Below are 22,112 nucleotides of genomic sequence, written 5' to 3'. Positions count from 1 at the left end.
ATAAATATGCCACAGCCTACACATGGAAGAATTTGTTTTACATTTGCGCACAGCCACACACACAGTCTCTTTATCCCCAACTCGTATCAAATGTAATTTGTAAACTTTTTTCTTTTTTGTTTCTTCCGTTTCGTGAGACGGGAGCTCTGCTGTTTCTTGACTTCTCTCTCTGTTCTCTTTCAGTATTATGTTCCAAGAACCTCGCAAAGAAAGACTTCTTTCGTAAGTAATTTGTTCACCTTTCATTCCCTTTTATTTACATCACTTTGAATTATTGTTGTGTCTAGACTAGAGACTAGAGTGTAATATCACCTATGAGGGTAGAGGGCTTTATACATAAAACGATGTCTCAGTTTGTGGCCAAATGTCTGCCATTACACCCGAACATATGGGCGTTTTTGTGTGTTTATAAACTGATAGCCCTTGTATTTGGCAGCGTAGCACTCTAACAGACTTTCTGTTTGAGGATTCTAGGCTCATCCAAGGGGATGATCCATGTCCAGTCTACATGCTAGATATCCTTAAAGTCATACTATGTAACTTTTTCAAGTTATTATTGATATCATTTTTCAATGGCATATTTATTTATTGTAAGTGACGTTTATCTATAAGGTGTGTGTGTGTGTCTGTCTTAATTCACATAACTCGAGGACGGTCTTCTGTATATTTCTGTCTCTCCGAGTTCCTTTTATGCCCATATGGAGATCTTTGTATCTGTCTGACTGTCTGTGTCCCTTTTATGCCATATGTGGAGCACGCTTTATGCCATATGTGGAGCACGCTTAAGTTATCATAGTACCGACGACATAGACTGGCCTCCAAGTACTCCGCTAATTGTTTCATTAAGTACTCTAACAATGGGTACTGTTGTTAGCCAAACAGGCATTGTGAATTAAGGGATTTTGGAACTTAAGTAGTACATTTAAAGTGTGTGTGTGTGTGTGTCTGTCTCTGTAGGCCTGCCTGACCCATTTGCTAAGGTGGTGGTGGACGGATCAGGCCAATGCCACTCCACAGACACAGTCAAGAGCACACTGGACCCCAAATGGAACCAGCATTACGACCTGTGAGTAGGTTGCCGTGTGGGGAGATTTCCCCACCAAATGATAAACTCATACTAATTACTAATATACTGGTAACATCATATGCGCATTTCCACGTAGCCTATTTTACTTCACTATGGGCTGTCTCTGACTTAGATAACTTCAATTACCGTTGTCAGTATTGACTTCTCCAGTACCATAGATATTTATTCTAATAAAATATATAAATAAAGAAAAATGCATATCTTTAAACAATGCATGGACAATCAATTGAATAAATACATATTGTATGACTAGTCTCTTGCTTCCCATATTCCATATCCCAATATTAGCTGGACTAACAGGATGATTTTGGGACATATTGAATAAACATTTTTGGACCATGAATATAATGACATCACTTAAAGTTAGATACAGCAATACAACATGGTAATTGTGTGTGTGTGTGTATATATATGTGTGTGTGTGTGTGTGTATGTGTATATATATATATATATATATATATATATATATATATATATATATATATATATACACCGTATATATGTATATATATATGTGTGTGTGTGTATGTGTATATATATATATATATATATATATATATATATATATATATATATATATATATATATATATATATTCTTCAACCTCAAACTGTCCCTGCCTGGGGGACAACATAACCCCATTTTACCAGTGTAGCCCGTTTTCTCTGCATTAAAATGGCTGTCATTTTGCCAACTGCTTCCCACGAGTATTTCTCTGGGTCTTGTCTTTATTAGAAAAACTTCCTTCTACACCTTTTCTAAGCTGCTGTCCTATGTTTCTATCATTAACACCTTTCTCTTGCATGATCATTCATGGTTTGCTGGGATAATGCCTGAAACTGGCTTTGGTCCTTGGACCCCTTATTAGATTCTTATCTGCTTCACCTGATTGCTGAAAATGTGAAATTGTTACCTGGCCTGCTTTAAAACAAGGCCACAATTCCAAGCTGGGGCTATTATTAAAGAGGGAATGGGAATGACTTACTGACTGCTCCGTCCCAACTGTATAGTACATTTCAGGAGTGTAACAAGCAATATATAAGGCACCCTAGACATTGCCGACCTTGACCTTTGAACACCAGCTTGCACCATATGTCAGATATAGATTTAGAGATCTAATATGACGTTTAATGCTCTAGTGTTGTGTTTTGATGCTACAGTGTTGTCGTTGCAGATAGTGACACGCACGCACGCACGCACGCGCAAAGCCTTATTACAATAGTCACTTTGTGCCTCAACTAATGAATGAGAGAACTATGTTCATCTTCATTGCTTGGTGCCTTTGAACAACCACTTAAAATGTAATGAATAAATTAAGTAGACAACACTTAGTTCACACATTAATGTCAAGCATGTTTTTCACATATTGGTGTCTAGCATGTTTTCTTTTAAGAAGTAGTCTAGGGTGAGCTAGACTGTTAATTATTTCCATGTGTAATAATTAATTAATCTTCTATAGCATTAGCATAATATCAATAATGTTTCAATCTGAGTCACCAAACAGATGCTGATGAAAGGATGTGTATTTTTATCCAGATACATTGGGAAGACTGACTCCATCACCATCAGCGTATGGAACCATAAGAAGATCCATAAACGACAGGGTGCAGGCTTCCTGGGCTGCATACGACTGCTCTCCAATGCCATCAGCAGGCTAAAGGACACAGGATGTAGGTCTCTCTCTCTCTCTCTCTCTCTCTCTCTTTCTCCCGCTTTGTTTTGAGATCACTCAGCCTGGTTTTCATTGTTAATCAGAAAAAGAGAAAAAAATATATCTAATTGCGAACGCGGGAGGAGGCGCGGCGAAGCCGCGCCTCCGACCAAGTGGAGCTTACTATGTAACCCTGCTTGGGTTGTGTCTCCGTCTGTGTCTCTGTGTGCACTGCCTGTGTGCAGCTCCTCTGAGATAAGTAAATGTCCAATTTAGACGTACCATACATCAAATGAAAGGTCTTTGAAAACTGAACACACCTGTCAAGGTTGCGTTTAAGCCCGCCCCTTCCCCCGGAAGCCACGCCCCGGAGAAGGCTCCTAAAAACTCCCCATTGAAACCCCATGTTAAATGAAAAGTGCCCGAATCGCTCCCAAACTTTTTCTACCCCCCCTAAGTGGGGGTCTACGAACAAATACATCGGGCTCGGATTTTGGCTCCGCCCCCCGGAAGTGGGTGAAACAGGCACTTCAAACACTTTGTTGAATTGTTCAAAAACATTCCAAGTTTTTTTTTTGTGAATTTGTATTTTTCTAAGATGCTCCTTTTAACGCAGATTTTTTTTCAAAAAAAAAAAAAAAAATTTATTGGTTACTTTTTTTGAAATATTTTTTTTCATTCTTTTTTTTCTTTTTTTGCGTTCGCTTACCGCGTTCGCGCGTCTTACTTGTGTGTGTGTGTATATATATATATATGTGTGTGTGTGTGTGTGTGTGTGTGTGTGTGTGTGTGTAGATATATAAATAGAGATAGAGATAGATAGATAGATATGTCAAAGGGAAGAAACGCTTCCTAAAATCTCAAAAGCCTGCTCAGGTCAGAGGGAAGTTGACTTTGTTTATTGGGTTTTTCCAGAAGCATTCATTGTACATAACAATCGACTTACGACCATTAAATAGCTGCATAATATGCAGCTATTTAGGATATATATTATATATATATATATATATATATATATATATATATATATATATATATATATATATATATATATATATATATATATATATATATATATATATTAATTAATTATATATCCAAAATTACATTACCAAATGGCATGTAAACAAATAATTTTCAGAGCACAGGGGTGATTTACCACAATATTTTCTGCTGAAATAACTTTTTGTTTAACATATTGTCATTGCCGAGACTGTTTAAACAATGCTTTCAGGCGCCGCGTGACTCCTGGTAAAATGGCATGCATTCCTTAATGGAGCATAAATGTATCCACTAATGACATAACATCCTCCGCTGCATCCCAAATGGGATATAAAATGCGCCCAGATATGAAATTCCTACACTGGTTTACATGCCCTCCTGTCTCCCTGCAGACCAGCGACTGGACCTGTGTAAGCTGAACCCCTCAGACAGCGATGCAGTACGGGGACAGATCGTAGGTAAGACTGGATGCACGCACACACCCATGTGATTGCTTGCTCGCTCGCTCACTCATGTTCTGAAGGTTCACACAGACAGACAGACGTATCTGGTTTTATTATGTAGCATACTGTATATCCACAAAAGTTTGCCGCAGAACTCCTCCCGGTTTTTGCGGCACATATACACGCAATATGTCAAATACAACTGCTTAATATCAAAGATTGCTTTTTAATATTCAAAATGTTGAACTTTACACTGGAGGTCAATGGACAGGTGGCTTGGGCTGAAACTTTGTCCAAATACAGAGATGCTTGTTTTCTCTCTCACACATGCTCTCTCTGTCTTTCTCTCTCTCTGTTTCTCTCTCCCCCTCTCTCTCTCTCTCTCCTGTACAAAGTGCAAAGTTACATTCACTCCATCCATGGTATCCTCTTTATTTGTTTGACTTGTGTGTTCCAGTGAGCTTACAGACGCGAGACCGCATTGGCAGTGGGGGTCCTGTGGTGGACTGCAGGGGACTGTTAGAGAATGAAGGGTGAGTTCTGCAGTGGGGGTCCCATGGTGGACTGCAGGGGGCTGTTCGAGTTCTGCAGTGGTATTTAGGGCACTATCAATGCAGATTGATATAGAATAATTATCTTCAGGCATTTACTATAATCTATTCTGCAAGCACTCAATACCTTGATTGCTGTACAGGACAGGTATATCAAATATTAGCCCAATTTAAAAATCCGAACATAAATTGTTAACAAGTTATTGGAGCGCTGAAATAAGTTGACCTGTTGAGTTTTCCAAATATATATATATATATCTGCGGAAGACTGTATTTCGCACCCAGGCCGGCAGCGGAGCCGAGCCGTTGGATGCGCCTCGCCAGCCCGGATCCAACGAGCTGTCCCCCTTCCCAGTACGACCCACCGTTTGGGCGTTATCGCCGTTTTAAACCTAAAATCGTACATCTGCACACACCTCTGTCCGCTCTGAGGAGCGCTGTGGTCGGCAGCTGTGGGCAGAATAGCTCGCTTACAGCGTCTGAGACCCAGAGCGCGGAGTCTGTGACCACCAATCATCAAAAAGCAACAGGTGCCTCATTCCCCGGCCAGGTCATACCAAAGAATGCCTCTCTACTTGGCACTCAGCATCAAGGGTTGGATTGTTACATACTAGCGTCATGGCAGGTGGATGTACATCAAGCCACTCCACGTTACAGAAACAGGAGATAGGCTCCTGCCCTATGGGCCACATGTGTCTGCAAGGCTTACTTGTTTCAGTGTGTAGGCGCACCAGATCACTTGTGGCTGCTGATCCATAGCTGAGGAAGGCTGTGGTAGAGAATAATAATCATAATGTTGTAGTGTTATAGGTCGGTCACAGCAGGGCTTATCCTCCTGATCCTCTTGCGTCTCTATGATCCTAAGGACAAAATAAAAAGCAGTTGACCCATCATGTGACTGTAATGACTCAAAGAAAACAAGATGGGAAAAACAAGACTTATTTGCTGTGTGTGTGTGTCCAGGCCCGTGTTTGAGGGCTGTTTCAGCGAGGAGCCACTGCCTTACTCAGACACCACCGGCGCGGCAGGGGGTGGGAACTGCCGCCTCGACTCACCCGGTCAGGAGAGCCGCCTTCAGACGCAACGAATCAGAGGCCAGGACTCGCGAAACCATGGCCACACCCCTCAGAACAGACCGCATGGGCACCAGTCACCTGACCTGCCTGAGGGATATGGTGAGAGAGCTCGTATTTAGTCTGGATCATAATGCATCTAGTCATTCTCAGTGACTCTGTGTTTATCTAAGAACAATGGGATGACACTCATCAACAGAGATTATTATACAAAGAAGTACTTCAAGATGGAACATTTTCTCCCATCTAGCTTTCATTGGTGTCTCTGTTGATGCCAATGGCTGAAAATGTTTGTGTTGACCTGAGCGAAGTCTGAACATACCTAAAACATATTTTCGCAATCAGCATAAAGTTGAGGTTAGTGGTTAATGGGTTTGTGTGTGTGTGTGTGTTTGTGTGTGCGCAGAACAACGAACCACCGTGCAGGGCCAGGTGTACTTCCTCCACACGCAGACAGGAGTCAGCACCTGGCACGACCCTCGGATACCACGGTAAGGTTGCACACCACCCAACGTTACTTGTCCCCCAACACTGCTCTTTCAACCCCACTAGTTTAAAGTTGTTGAAATATCTGAAACATTAGAGTTGGTCTTAATGACTCGTTAAAGAAATCTGTAAACTCACTCCTAGAGCTGTGTTTTGCCTCACTACTGTGCTGTTAAAACAGGGTTTCTATGTTGTTTCCACACCAAAAGACAAATCACATTAAGCTCTTAAGCAGATCACCCAGAGAGAGGGATGGAGCTAGTCGTGGTGCCTCAACTTGAGTACTGTGTGGTTTTGTTGTTATGCTAGGAGACAAATGGTATACAGCCAGGAACACTTTTGAACACAAGACTGCCAGACACCTGAGGCAGCCTTTTTCTAAACAAGAGTCTAATTACAGTGTGGTCCATCTTTAAGTAAGTAAGTAAGTAGGTTGGAGAGGCTTATTGTCGGTATCAGCCAGAGAGCGGGAGTCTATCCTTGTTTCACACTGCACTAGACCTCTGGGAGATGGACTGCTGAGGCGGAGCGCAGCACCTTCCATCAGCTCCCCAGTACTTACCTTAGTCATACACACTGAGTTGGCGTGCCCGAGATCGAACCCATGACCTTGTGGTCGAAAGGCAAGCGGACTGAGCTACCCGGACAAAATCCAATCTTGTCAAAACTTTAGCTAATGCGGCTGTAGAAATCACAATGCAGAGTTCATTGACGAAGCCATACTGTACAGACTGGCTGCTTGTGTGAATGTCGACTAGTATGGTGACGTTGACCTATGGCCAAATGGAAATAGTGATCTTTATACACAAAAGTGCTTCACAAGAACTATGTTGGTATAACTAAGGGATTCAGTGACAAAAACGTTTTTACATGCATTCACACATTATCTGGTTTGTTCATGGCCGGAGGTGGCTCTGGTTTATGATGTCATGCCCATAGCGGTACATTGGTCTGCTTTTGAGGGCACAGACATACTGTACATAGAGACAGTACTTACTGTACAGACAACCCCTGTTCCAGATGGCTTGGCCTTCAGCCACTCCATAAAAATGTATACATCTAGTAGTCTATAATTCACCCCTTTGTTGAACATTTCCATTCCATTTCTAGAAGTAATGTATTTCTATTCATTCAGACAGACATACAGTAGGAAGTCTAAGAGGGAGACAGTGTATTGCAGACAGACTGTAAGAAAGGGAGATAGTGTAGGGCAGACAGACTGTAAGAAAGGGAGATAGTGTAGGGCAGACAGACTGTAAGAAAGCGAGACCGTTTAGGGCTGTAGGTTCAAGGTGCTCCTTTGTTGTATCGTGTGTAGAGCAAAAATATTTCCAGTTCTTGATTCTTAACAAAAGCCCTATTGCTGAATTGATTCCACTTTACAGTGCACTGATCCCAGGTCTGTTTCCCAAGTTGTCTACAATGACACAAGCGGGGGACCTGATCATGAGACTGTTTGCTGCTGACACAGATGTTCCAGTTCCTAGATATTATTTCCACATACAAAAGATTCCCCATTTGGAAAAGACAAAACAAAACGATACATGACCTTATTTCCCCATTATTTATAAAGTCCGTTAACATTTCCAAGAACAAGTAAAGTAGCATACTTGCAGCATGGTACATTAGCAGCAGTCATCCCACTGGTTACGCAGAAATAAAGGTTTAGAGGGAAGAGATACATTATTTTGCTGTTTTCTGTTCTGGTTAATTTGACATACAGGACATTCTCTTATGCTTTCTGTGGGCCTCGGGGGCCTGTCTCTGTATGAGGGGTAAGGAACACATAGTATGTAGGTTCACGACTCATGGAGAGAGTTAAGCTGGCACAGGACAGAGTTTGAGCCCAGACTGGCACCTTTCTGTGTGGAGTTTTAATACTAATCATACATCCATGCAGGGACTACGATTGACTAACACTGGCACATTTACGGTGATTACTTTTGATGATGGTGTACTGTCCCTGTAAATAAAAAGAAATGAAAAATAAATAAAATGTGTAAATGAAAAGTACCAGGCCAGCAAAATTATTCAAAAAGCCACATCACACCATACAACCATGATTTGATGTGCTCTGCTGAGCTCCAGGTTGATTTGCTGTGCTCTGCTGAGCTCCAGGTTGCTCCAAGTGCCTTGCCAGTTGCTACTATTATCTCACGGCTTACGAAAGTATGTTGCATTTTTGCCGGGTTGTGATTGTTTTAGGGACCTGACCAGTGTAAGCTGTGAGGAGTTGGGTCCATTGCCGGTCGGCTGGGAGGTCCGAAGCACAGTTTCTGGTCGCATCTACTTTGTGGACCACAACAACCGAACCACGCAGTTTACAGATCCCCGCCTACACACCATCATCAGGTACACACACACACACACACACACACACAGTTACTGTAAATATACTAGCAGATCCTGTGTGTTCTACTTTTATTTCTCATGTCCACCTCTCGCCCTCTTTCGTCTCTTCTCGCTTCCTCCCTATTTCCCTCCTTTTTCCACCCTCCTCTCCCTCCATCCTACTTTTCCAGCCAACACTCCCAGGCAAAGGAGTCCTCCCAGGCTCCTCAGATGGAGGTGGGGGGTGAGGAGGGCGGAGGCGGGGTAGTAGGAGGCGAGGGGGAGATGGCGGTGCGCTACGAGAGAGACCTGGTCCACAAGCTGAAGCTGCTACGCCATGAGCTGTCCCTGCAGCAGCCCCAGGCAGGACACTGTCGCATTGAGGTGTCCCGGGAGGAGATCTTTGAGGTACAACACGCACTCAAAGAAGAAAGTCCGACCCAGGATTACGCACATGCATGCACAAATGCTTGTGGGCACACACACCCTTCAGGCGCTTGACTCACAAAACAAACGTGTATATACATACGATCCAAATAATAAAGACACTCCTGATTTCGTCTGCCTCATACAGCAGTGCATGCATGCACGTGTGCCTGTGCACCTACACTCATACACACACACACAAACAAACAGATTTGCAGTCACACTGTGGTTGAATAATTCAGGAACACGGGGTACTTCCTTGTACACTCACACAGAGAAAGAACAATACTGACCCTGAGTCATACACTTGTCTTGGCACACAGCTGTCTACAGCGACTGCCTGCTTATAGCAGCGGCCATAACCATGCATACTACATAGAAACTTTCATTTAGAATCTGTGATAGTAAATATTATTTCTCTAATGCATGCGTCTGTCTCTCTGTCGCTATCTCTTTCTGTTTGTCTTTCTCGCTCTCTCTTTCTTCGATTGTCTTGATCTGTGTTTTTCCTGCTGCCTGGTTCTGGAATGTTATGTGTTTATACATTGTTACATTGTGTGTGTGTGTGTGTGTGTGTGTGTGTGTGTGTGCGCGTTGACCTGTCTGCATTTAGGAGTCATATCGTCAGATCATGAAGATGCGGCCAAAAGACCTGAAGAAACGTCTGATGGTGAAATTCAGAGGAGAGGAGGGTTTGGACTACGGTGGCGTGGCCAGGTAGTCACCCTGAACACCTCTCTTCACAGCACTGGCCTTTCATGTATTTCTTCAAAAAAGATTCTATTGGAACAGATGTGTTTCCACACCTCGCCAACATTGCAAAAATCATAGTTATAAATAAATGACCAGTTGTGAACCCATGTGTCTGTCCCTGCTGCTAGCTAGGGGACTCGCAGACAAGTCTGCCTTGTTAAATTTGATGCTGTTGGCACCTGGCTAATATTATGTATTAACTATGAACCGTACCTCTGTCAGAATTACTGTACACTGGTTTTCTGCAGAGTAGGAAACATTATTATAAAAAAGTATCTGTGTGTTACGGTGAAGTCTATTTTCTTTGTTAAATACTAAGTACAATAATATAACAGGGATTGGGCACTATTCGGGCAGAAACTTTAGGGGGGGCTATATTGTGTTTATCCAATACTATCTGTGTCTTACTGCATTTTGTATGACATTAAATAAATGCCCTGTTGTATGATGGTGCCGTTTGCTGATGAGCAACACCAGGTGACACTGTCATACGACTATAGAATATAAATTAAGCTTCAACTCTCCACCCTGGTTGTCGTTAGGGAATGGCTGTACCTGCTGTGTCATGAGATGTTGAACCCCTACTATGGCCTGTTCCAGTATTCCACTGACAACATCTACACACTACAGATCAACCCTGACTCCTCCATTAACCCTGTGAGTACAAATACACACACACACACACACACACACACACACACACACACACACACACACTAGAAATATGTTTTAAGAAGTGTTCATCGTGATAAACCCTTATTAGGATACTCTACTTTGTACTAGTAAGTTCTACAATTAAATCTATCTCTGGCTGTTTTTTAGGACCACCTGTCGTATTTTCACTTTGTGGGTCGTGTGATGGGTCTCGCCGTGTTTCATGGTCACTACATCAACGGTAGCTTCACGCTGCCCTTCTATAAACAGCTGCTTGGGAAACCCATCACACTCAACGACCTGGAGACCACTGACCCCGAACTGCACAAGAGCCTCGTCTGGATCCTGTGAGAACTCGCACACGCACACAAATACATGCACTTAAATGACAGACCACACAGACAAGCACAACACCGAGAATGACTATTGCACTTGTGCATGTGTCATGCACACACACATTTATAGATGACATAATTCTAATATACAATTAGAAATATGTACAATTTACACATATACTTTACTTGTACAAAGACAAGTCATTACAAGCACTCTCAAATACAATACATATACAAATTTCTTCTAACTAGTGCACACCTGTAAGGACTACACCCAGTTCCTATATTTTTGTACTAAAAGTTGGTTTTATTGTGCCTTTATGGCACTGTAGTTGTTTGAAAGAACGTCGTCATTATGATAGGAAATGTGCCTTCTGTGCCAGTGTGGCACAGTCTCTCATCTCCTGCATTCTGTGTGTGTGTGTTTACAGAGAGAATGACATCACATCAGTGCTAGACCACACATTTTGTGTGGAACACAGCGCCTTTGGCAAGTTCCTACAGCACGAACTCAAACCCAATGGACGCAACATCCCAGTCACTGAGGAAAACAAAAAAGAATATGTCAGGTAACATTGCAAAATAATAAAACAGCAGGGAATAAATAAAACTTTCATTATTATTATTATTGTTACAGATTTTTAATCCCATTTCCAGTTATGTAAAACATTTCTGTTATTGTATCCTCTTAAATCCTAATATGAATATTTACCTGGAATCTTGTCCTGATTACTGGACCTGCCATGTATTACCATCTCAAAGGGCCCCAGCAGAGGGGGCTGTTGAGTGCAAGTTCATATCCTATGTTTTTGTTATTATATATATATATTTTTTAATAATGCAGTGGTCTTCATTGAGTAATTATGCTCTAAGACTAGTTTCAATTGAAGAAAAAGACACTGGGCCCTATCTTGCGTGCTGCGCTGCTGCCTTACCCCTTATCCCGAAATCTTTTTTTCATTTTTTTTTGCTATTTTGAAAGATATTTGTAAATGGTTCAAATCGGCTGATATACAAGCTCACAATATGTCGACGTAGATCGGCTAGTTGAACTATTTAAAAATGTTTTTCAAAATAGTAAAATATGGTAACTTAATACATTTTAGGGATAAGGGCTAAGGCGACGCGCAAGATAGTGCCCAGTGTCTGTCTTGAAACACACCGTTGGGACTATTATTTGTGTGATCACAAGAACATTGATGCACACTGGCTCACTGGCTCTGACCCTTATACTCCTTTTATACTGGTGGATTAATGTTGTCACACTGGGAACTGAAGCCTAAATGTGTGCTACTTTATACTAGTGGTTTAATGTTGTCCTAAATATAGGGAAATAAAGACAAATTTCCCACGTTTAAAGTTTTGCATGCATTTACAGACTTATTGTATTTATTGATACAGGTATCTGTTACTGACCTTTGACTACTGACACCTGCATGGACCACTAGGATGTATATATTGCTGAAATTTGATAGATAACTGTTTAGGATAACTGTTCTTATATTCACTCATAGACTGTTGATAGATAGTAAATATATTCATCCAGATTCTCACTGTATACGTATATTCATTCTCATATTAAGTTGATACACTGACACATATCCATCCTTATATACGTATTAATTGTTGATAGACTGTACTTTTTATATATTCATTCATATACTCAGTATTGTTAATTGGCCATGCATATATCCACCTGTATTCTTATTGTTTATAGACTGCACATATATTTACTGCCGATACATGTATAGATATAGATGTATATTCATATATTTATTTTATATTCATTTTTAGTCATATACTGTACATATGTTCACTTCAGAGATCCAGTTCAAGTATTTAGGGCCATTATTTATTACTATGCATCTTGGTTTTTCTATTGACTTTTGACGGCTGTTGATGCTATGACACCTGGATTTCCCCCCCAGGAATCAATATTAGTTATGCTTATCTGATATGTATGTATGTTTGTTTGTTTCCTCTCAGACTTTATGTGAACTGGAGGTTTATGCGTGGAATCGAGGCCCAGTTCCTGGCACTGCAGAAAGGCTTCAGTGAACTCATCCCACAGCACTTGCTCAAACCCTTCGACCACAAAGAGTTGGAGGTATGCAGTGTGCCTTTGACGGATCAACCTATAGTCTTGATGGGGATCTCAATTTTTTGCTCTCATTTTTAACCTCCTCCTTCTCCCACATCCAGTTAATCATCGGTGGCTTGGGGAAGATAGACCTGGCCGACTGGAAGGCCAACACGCGGCTCAAGCACTGTACGTGTGACAGTAATGTGGTGCGGTGGTTCTGGCAGGCTGTGGAGGCCTTCAGCGAGGAGAGGAGGGGACGCCTGCTGCAATTTGTCACCGGCTCCACCAGGGTCCCGTTACAGGGGTTCAAGGCACTGCAGGGTGGGTCACGCACCGACATGGAGCCTACATGATTCTTTGTTTTGTTTTTCTTGCTGCTTAAGTATATTGCCGTGTGTAATCATCACTTATGCAGACTGTGGAGTAGTAGTAGTACAGTAGAACCTAGTACATTCACATGGGTAATGCTGGGAGTTGGACAATATTCACATACCATGCCAAAGTATATTCAATATACATTCTAAAAAGCTCCCTACAGCCCAATTAGACATTGGAATGTTTTTATCAACACATTAGTTATTACAAATGCTCTCAAAGGAAATGGTAATAAACAGGAAGTGTTAATACAGGTCACTTTGGTACTCTGAGAGTTACAAATTGTAAAATTGACATTGAGGATTTTACTGTGTTTTATAAATATTGTCATTATCTACATGCCCTTCAGGTAAATTGGGAGAACACATTGGGAGCTTAGTGCAATCATTATAGAACAATGAAAACTAGAATGTTTGTGTAAAGTTCTACAGGTGTATCATCATAGAACCGTGATAACTAGAATGTATGTGTGTAAGGTTCTACAGGTTCCGCAGGACCAAGGCTCTTCACCATCCATTTGATAGATGCCAACACGGACAACCTACCCAAGGCACACACATGGTAAAGACACAGACAGACGTGCACCAACGATAAATGAATGTAAACCTGTCTGGTTGGAGTGATGTCACTGATCACAAAGTAGAGCTGGGCAATTAACCGAAAATATATCGAAACCGATATTTTGAACCAATAACCGACTTACAATTGAATAATCAAAGTACGTTTTCTATTTATTTTATATATCAACGAATCAACCCAAAAAATATCTAATCTCTTAGTTGAATACCTAACCCTGTATTCATACTTCGCATCATGACGAATTGTGAGCATGAAGATCTGTTATTTTCACTATATATATTTTTTGTATTATTCATTAATTGTAATCGAGGCAAAGTCATAGGTCAAAGGCATATTGCCCAGCCCTATCATAAAGCATAATTGGCAACAATCATTGGGTTTTTATCGTCGTACCACAAGTAACAGGTTTGTCTTTCTTTGTCCTTCTGCCTTCATCTCTAACAGTTTTAACAGGATAGACGTCCCTCCATACGAGTCGTACGAGAAGCTCTACGAGAAACTCCTAACAGCAGTGGAGGAGACCTGCGGCTTCGCTGTGGAGTGATCAATCCACATAAACGGACAGACAGACACGTTATACTCGCACTCATGCTCACACCTACACACCACTTTGTGACCTTTTAAACACACAAGGTATAGAGACACAGAGGCCAGACACAACCGAAGAGGACGTGGACACACACAAAATACATTTGCCGCCTCTTTACCGCCAAACTGTTGGGCGTTAACATGGGGAGGGCCAGCAAGAGAAAAAACTAAAAAGAAAGAAAAAAACAGAAGTATTTTAGATTTTTTTTTTTCAGATGTTTTGAAGAAGAGCATTTTTATCCTTCAGTTTTAACAAGCTATGATGTCATTCTTCAGAACACCAACTGCAACAATGACTTTTCTGATGATACTCCAATCAACACTCGAGCTCCAGACAGAATCAGCCAATCACATACGAGCCTGTGAGCAGAGATCTCCCAATCAGCATGTCTGAGCAGAAAAGACAGACGACTGATTGCCTTTCTGTCTGACGAGCGGATTAATTGACTTGTACTCATGCTTCGTGTTTAACCACTGTTGTTTATCCGAACGTGTGTGTGCAGACATGTGTGCATGTGAGAGAGCGAGAGTGTGAGATTGTATCTACATCTGTGTGAGAGTGTGTTTGTGTTACGCATGGCACCTGGTTATTCTTTGTAAAAATGATCAAATGAGCCTGTTCCTGTTTTTTGTAACTTTTTGCCTCTTCAGTTTGTACCTGCAACCACTCTGATCCACTCTGATATTGATCGTTAATGTCTGATTTTATTATTATTTATTACTAAGTGATTACTGACCATGCTGCTATATGCTCCACAGAGAGCCCACACTAATCTCTTCATCTTTTTGCCCCACCGTGGTTCAAGGGTCAATTCATTTTCAATTCAATACAGGAAGCACATTCACTTTTAATTCAGCCAATTTAGGAAGTGGATTTTGTAGCAACCTAAAAATGAAATTGGGCGAAAACTCTTATTGTTGGGGTCTGAAGTTGAATTGTATGTTTTAATTTAGAATTTCCACATTACAGTAATTGAACTGAAAGTGAATTACCCCCTTCCCCAAACCTGAGAGTGACAAGAGCTTCATATAACATATTGTTCTATATGAGCCGAATGGATGGATGAAATGAGCCCAGAGGTGCTGTAATTCCTCTGGGTGTGTGTGTGTGTGTATGAGTGAGTGTTTGAGAGAGAGCGAGAGAGAAAGAGTAACGCCTGATTTATACTTCATCGTATGATCGAGTTGTGCAACAAAGATATCAGATCTACCATTTTGCAGAGCTTGTGAGCTTATAGATCTGCAATTTTTGGCAAGCGACTTCACCATAAGACGGAGTATAAATTAAACATAAGAGTGTAAAATATGCAATAAAATCTCCAGACTTTTTATACGTTTCTCCATCCGCCATCTCCCACCCCCCTTTTTTTTTGTGCCTATGATGGTTCTCTCCATTTTGTTCTCCCTGTCATTTCCTTCCCCTATCTTTCTCCTCTTGACTGTTGGCTCAAGGATTGGGTGGGGATTAAAGGTTCCTCTTGTAGGCATTTTCATCTGGAGACCACCGTGAATGAACAAAGATCTCTTTGACAGTCCTCAAGCCTCCAGAGAAATGAATGAAATCAAAACCTAAATGTTGAATAAATGCCGTGGAACGCGTTGGGATGCGCTGTAGGTTGAAAATGACTGTTTTGCAGTATCATTGCGATCTACATTTTCTAGGTTCTGAGTTTATTGTGTAATGGATGCAAGAGTATTGTAACTTACTATGTACTAAACATTTATGAAAAAATTCAATGTAAATAAGATTATATTAAAAGAAACTAAATTGAAGATATTTTCCTTAATTTGTATGTTATTTTAAAAGGGCAATGTCCTTAATATTAACCTGTGGTGTCTCACTCTAGCTTAGCCAATATTAACAATTTGTGTGTGTGTGCGACGTGCATGTATGTCCAAATGTGTACAATCGTAAGGAACTGATAGATGTTAAGAAGACACAATGGCCCTGGTTCGCCAATCAGTCTCAACATATGGAATATATGAATAAGGAACTGTTAAAACATGTTCAAATATGCCAGAAGAGACATTAATGCTGATATAAGCAGAACGACATTTTTAGAATATGACCATAATTCCATTGTAAGGTGAAAAGTAAATGACCTAAACGGACACAGGTATGATGTATTGATTGAATACTTTATTAACATGATTGATACAAGCAGTTAAATACATCCTTTTTTATTTATAAAGTGCTTTAACGTGATGAGTCTTGGAATCGATTAAATTCCACACCTCTAGTCTACAGGTAGTACAGTCAATTAGGTTATGCTAAAAGGATAGCACAAAAAGCCCCATGGGGCTTGTTTCCATTGTGGTCCATATACTCAATTAATCAGTAATACATGCATTACAATTCAATACAAATACAATACAAAACATATTGGAATAAAGCTCAGTAGAATGATAAGGTATATTTACAGTGAAAAGATGGGTGGGGACGGGGGAATAGGATTCTACTATCAAGGTGTTAAAGGAATATTTTTGAAGGACAGGAATTCTTTTAGGTTAGTTTTGAGTTTGTGTAGGACTGGGCACCTTGACGCTAAATTGTCTATTTTTTCTTAAATGTAAAAAAGAAATTTGGAAAATGGTCTTAAGTAATGTAAAGTATAAAATGTATACTTCAAATCATGTACAGTATACTACACATGATTTGAACATGCACGGTACATCATTATCAGACTTTACCCTTCAACTTCTTGTTTATATGCCCAAAATTACTGTAGCTGGGATCAAAGTTTTTGATTTTTGGCATGGTGTTAGGTATGGGCATAAGGTTTTCAAAAACCATCACAAATAAGTTGGGCTGGCCCCCTAGTGGTCTGTTTGCAGAAACTCTTTTACAAAAGATACAAAAGATTTTCCATGGATTCTGTTACTATTGGGCATGCTAAATAGCATTACAAATCTAGGAAAATCTAACTGCTGAAAGGCGTCAAGATGCCGTTTTTATTGGAAATGAACAATAGTTCACATTTAAGGTAGTCAGGGCTCAGGGGTAGAGTGGCCGGGTAGAGTGAACTGGAAACCGCAAGGTTCCCAGTTCGATCCCGGGCTGGGGCGCTCCCCCAGAGTTAGTGTCAAAGTGTCCTTGAACAAGACGCTGAAAGACGCTGAACCCCTAATTGCTCCCGATGAGCAAGTTGCTGCCTTGCATGGTTTCCTCCGCCATGTGTGTGTGAATGGGTGAATGTAATGTGCACAATCTATGTAAAGCGCTTTGAATGAAAGCGCTACATAAATGCACCATTTATTAAAATGGTAACCATTTTTTAAAGCATATACTACCAATTACTTTCTTACAAAATTACTTAAATAACCATAAAGTTGTCAAGTGATCCAGTAAGCCAGGTTTACCAGCCCATTATAGGCCCTTGCGCTATACATTCACTATTCATCTGGAAGAAACGTGTTGACACAGTCCACAGACATGGTAGTCCATTTCTTCTACAAGCATCGGATTGTCTTGCAGGAGTTAATGAATAGCCTTCAAGAGACTGTCTGCAGCAGCATTCATTCTAGCTCCATAAAGAACCTCTCACTCCGCTATACAGCTCCGAGATGAGGTTCTATGTCGTTACCTTCCAGAATCGGGTGAACGTCCGCCAAGGCTCCGCTGTTTACCCTTTTGTATACGTCGTATCCCAAAACTAATGGTAGATTCCAAGCCGCACGGATGTTTAAAGTTTGGTTCGGCGCATAAAATTTTAGGAACGGAGCGAAACTACACGTTTAAATCGCTTATTCAGTCAGCCTGTGGCCATGTTTCCCATTGTAGCCAAACCGGGAGCAGTACTGGCAGCGGACGTAGGGGGGTTTTCCGGGTTGAATGGGAAACATGGCCACAGGCTGACTAAATAAGCGATTTAAACGGGTAGTTTCGCTCCGTTCCTAAAATGTTATGCGCCGAACCAAACTTTAAACATCCGTGCGGCTTGGAATCTACCATTAGTTTTGGGATACGACGTATACAAAAGGGTAAACAGCGGAGCCTTGGCGGACGTTCACCCGATTCTGTAAGGTAACGACATAGAACCTCATCTCGGAGCTGTATAGCGGAGTGAGAGGTTCTTTGCTGTATAGCGGAGTGAGAGGTTCTTTATGGAGCTACATTCATTCTTGACATACATTAAGTGGGACGAGTCGATTATCCTGCAAGTTCCACACACTAACCCTCAGATGGTTCTAATGAGAGCTCAGGGCGGAGCTGTTGGGGTTTCTTCTTTTTAGGGTGTCTTGCTCATGGACACCTCGACACATAGCGTGGGCTGGGAATCGAACCAGGGACCCTCTGTTTTTTTGTGTGAGAACACAACATTTCTGAGGATTTCTTTTAAATGCTTGGTAATGTCATACACTTTAAAATTACCATCAACTTTGCACTTTGTAGTTTGGACACGACTTCTCAGATTTTATGTGTTGGCAAAAATAATATGGTATATACTATGAATACAATGAGGGGTGGATCGATTCATCCCACTTACTGTATAGAATGAATGCTGCTGCAGACAGTCTCTTGAAGACCATTAGTTGTATCTGCTGCTCCACTGCCTGCAAGACAATTTGCTGCTCTTGAATAAGATATGAACTACCATGTCGCCTACTATTGTCTGTGGACTGTGTCAACTTCAGAAATGTGACAATTCCACATAAGTTTCTTCTGTTGGAGTCAAAAGATGACGATGAATAGTGACTGTAACACAAGTGCCTATACTGGACTGGTAAACCTGGATTCATTGACGACTTTGTGGTTATTTAAGTAATTTCACAAGTAAGTTATAGATATAGTATATATGCTTCCAAAAATGTTTACCATTTTGATACTTGACTACATTTAATGTGAGCTATTGTGTTCATTTAAAAAAAAAATATATATATATATATATATATATATGTATTCGTTGTTTTTGCATAATTTGTGCATAATTTAGTAGAATGAATGGGACATCAATTTGGGATGCCTTCTTGGATTTGGCAATACATTATTAACTCATGGCAATTTTACAGATTCAGTTGCATTCCTTGAGCCCTAGCTAAAACCGACACTAAAACCACCTTTCTAGGTTAATTGAGATAAAGCCGTTTTAAACTCCCTGCAGCAATTGCGGACTCCATCTTGAAAATGATGCCTTTCCAGAAGTTCGATTTTCCTAGATTTTTTTTTATGCTAATTTAGCATGTCCAATAGTAATATAATCCATTGAAAAAATATTGTCTGTGAATTATTTGGGGGTTCAACCATATACTGACCCGTCTAACGTTGGAGTTTCTGCAAACAGGCCATCCCAACTTGTTTGCAATGGTTTTTGCCCATACCTAATCCTAATCTTTCAAGAGAGATTCAGAATTCTTCTTCTTTTTTTGCCGATGGGTTCCCAGATTGCCCCATACCTAATACCATACAAAAAAAAAATCAAAAACCTGCCCAATCTTTATGATTTTTTTTTATAATTCCCTCCCAGCTACTGGAAATATTAGGCATTAATTGTTGTTCAAGCATGTTTAATCATGTATACTTGACATAACTGAAGATATTTTTTCAAATAGATATATAAATATTTTTACATTTTGGAAAAACTAGCCAAAACGAAACTGATTAGCTCTAAAATAGAGTTCCATTTACACATACAAAAAACAACAACCACATGTTATCAGATTAATCTGTGGTGCTGGTGCATATTTTAAAAAGGGACACGTTTAAGGTAGCCTGGTAAACCCTCCCTCCGGAAATCTCATTTCCATTTGATTCCAGAGATTTCCGGAGGGAGGGTTTACCAGGCTACGTTTAAGGAGCGTTCCATTCACAAATTCTTATGAATACAACTCCCAGAATGCAACTGTGTTTCTGTACGTAACGTCGTGCGTGTGACGTCAACAGTCAGTCTTGTTTTGGCAGTTTATTCCCGCTGGTCAGTCAGTAATCAACCGCAAAACAATACGTTCTAGACGAGACTGTCTACATTGTGAATCCGAGGTACAGTATACTTTAGCAGGACATCATATATATAACGACATTTGGCTCTATACAGGGACGAGCTGATCGACTGCTGGCCAGATATTCACACACAAGTCGCACTGTTTGCTAGTTGCTCGGCTAAGCTAACAACATCTCGCGACTTCTCCTTTCGACTGTTTTTCCTGGTGGAAATGATACATTTCTGTCGTGTTTGTCAGGTTTGTTGTTAAAATGTTTTAGCGTGGTGACAGTTAACCTAACTCCATCTAGATTAGGTATTAAAGCACTGCACAAAATACACGATGAGGTAGCTAACGCTAGCTTGTAAGTCAAGGCAAAAGGTGCAAAGTTTGGTAGCGCTACTAGCTCCATTTAGAGTATTAACTGGAAGGCTATGGAGACATGAGTGGAAAGTGAAACAAAGAGAAAGCTAATAGGAACTTGGAGAGGAGAAGATAACATGACGAGATGACTACTGTCATTTCTCCTGGTTTTACACTAAACAAACATAATTGTGGGAGCGAAGTTCCAATGTTGTGTTTATTATATTAATAACTGCTTATTTTTGTGATTCGTATTTTTGCCTAAACAGTTCATGTATATCGAAGTATATGATTGTTAAATAAGCTAAGTTAAAAAGGTCAAAATAGTTCATGATTTGTTTCATTCATGATGAGGTTCTTTAGGTTAAAATTAATGCTGTTACTGTAGCTTTAAGAAGAGCGCTCAGGTTGTGTAGCTCGGAATTGAATTGACAATTGCTAACACCTGGGTGTTCCCAGGGCAGTGCTGATTGAGATTGCTAACACCTGAGTGTGCCCAGGGCAGTGCTGATTAAAGGGCGACTTCACCACTTTTCAACATATCTTCATATAATAGGTCCTCACTAATGCTCATGATAAAATGATTTAAAAAATTTCTACTTGGTCTGTATCTCATAGGAGGGCTGTGGACAGTCCAGAAACCCGTCTACCAGTGACATCATCGTTAGGCAGGATTCTTTTCCCCAAAAAGATTAAAACATATATTCAGATTTGTATTAAGGCGAGAACGATGGGATCTATTATTGCATTGCAACTTTCCAGGAATAAAAAGCCTGCAGTTTCTATTAGCTTGGATTCCCCATCGATGATGTCACTGGTAGACGGGTTTCTGAACTGTCTACAGCCCTCCTCTGAGACACAGACTGATTAGAAAAAAATTGTACCATTTTATCATGAGCATTAGTGAGGACCTATTATATGAAGATATGTTCAAAAGTGGTGAAGTCGTCCTTTAAGATTTCTATCACTTGTGTGTGCATGGCTGTGCAGATTCAGTTGATGCTCAAGACAAGGTCAGAGCGACAGTGTTTTGACCGTAGTATATCTTTTTGTTTGAGAACTTGCTTTTAGATCACTTCTGTAACCAGGGAACACATTTTTTGGAATAAATCGTTTTGTGATTCTTTTTACATCGAAGTCCTGTGAAGTTTTTTCTGCTCAAGGGAATATACACGAGTATAGAAACGTGCCTCTGAGATTCAACCACTCACAATAATGGAGAGCTGGCCTGGCACCATCAACCTGCTGTCTATTTACATTATGCTACATATTAATACATTAACTTGCTACACAGTGAAATAATGAATCTGATTTGAATTTAGCATTTAATTGAAAATGTATCTAACGGTAAAATGATTAATGATGATTCTTGAATAATTTTTTTTGACTGTATTTCCTGGTGTCAACTGTGTG

At 40.5% G+C, this 22,112-nt stretch overlaps 2 protein-coding genes across 3 annotated transcripts in view; both read left to right on the top strand.

The window, feature by feature from the left end:
* Positions 1 to 15,746, top strand: part of smurf1 (SMAD specific E3 ubiquitin protein ligase 1) — a 29,772-nt gene extending 14,026 nt beyond the window's left edge. Inside the window, exons 2-18 of one of the 2 annotated variants that reach the window (XM_080447233.1) lie at positions 184 to 222; positions 958 to 1,066; positions 2,624 to 2,757; positions 4,133 to 4,198; positions 4,641 to 4,716; positions 5,698 to 5,909; positions 6,214 to 6,298; positions 8,499 to 8,645; positions 8,816 to 9,032; positions 9,664 to 9,767; positions 10,346 to 10,460; positions 10,626 to 10,804; positions 11,224 to 11,361; positions 12,779 to 12,899; positions 12,995 to 13,196; positions 13,736 to 13,811; positions 14,274 to 15,746. In XM_080447233.1, the coding sequence (XP_080303359.1) occupies positions 184 to 222; positions 958 to 1,066; positions 2,624 to 2,757; positions 4,133 to 4,198; positions 4,641 to 4,716; positions 5,698 to 5,909; positions 6,214 to 6,298; positions 8,499 to 8,645; positions 8,816 to 9,032; positions 9,664 to 9,767; positions 10,346 to 10,460; positions 10,626 to 10,804; positions 11,224 to 11,361; positions 12,779 to 12,899; positions 12,995 to 13,196; positions 13,736 to 13,811; positions 14,274 to 14,373 (2,120 nt within the window). In that variant the 3' untranslated portion in view covers positions 14,374 to 15,746. Of the gene's footprint in view, positions 1 to 183; positions 223 to 957; positions 1,067 to 2,623; positions 2,758 to 4,132; positions 4,199 to 4,640; positions 4,717 to 5,697; positions 5,910 to 6,213; positions 6,299 to 8,498; positions 8,646 to 8,815; positions 9,033 to 9,663; positions 9,768 to 10,345; positions 10,461 to 10,625; positions 10,805 to 11,223; positions 11,362 to 12,778; positions 12,900 to 12,994; positions 13,197 to 13,726; positions 13,812 to 14,273 lie in introns of both variants that reach the window. The other variant, XM_080447232.1, reaches the window with a different exon arrangement.
* A 4,534-nt stretch (positions 15,747 to 20,280) lies between these two features.
* rnf216 (ring finger protein 216) overlaps positions 20,281 to 22,112 on the top strand; it is a 29,924-nt gene continuing 28,092 nt past the window's right edge. The window contains exon 1 of the mRNA XM_080446062.1: positions 20,281 to 20,394. The gene's annotated coding sequence lies outside the window, so the exon portion shown is untranslated. The remainder of the gene's footprint in view (positions 20,395 to 22,112) is intronic.

Source organism: Gymnoscopelus braueri (genome assembly GCF_963280865.1).
Source record: "Gymnoscopelus braueri genome assembly, chromosome: 13".
Classification (NCBI taxonomy): Eukaryota; Metazoa; Chordata; class Actinopteri; order Myctophiformes; family Myctophidae; genus Gymnoscopelus; species Gymnoscopelus braueri.
The sequence above is the reverse complement of the archived record's forward strand: the minus strand, read 5'-3'. Positions and strand labels throughout refer to the sequence as shown.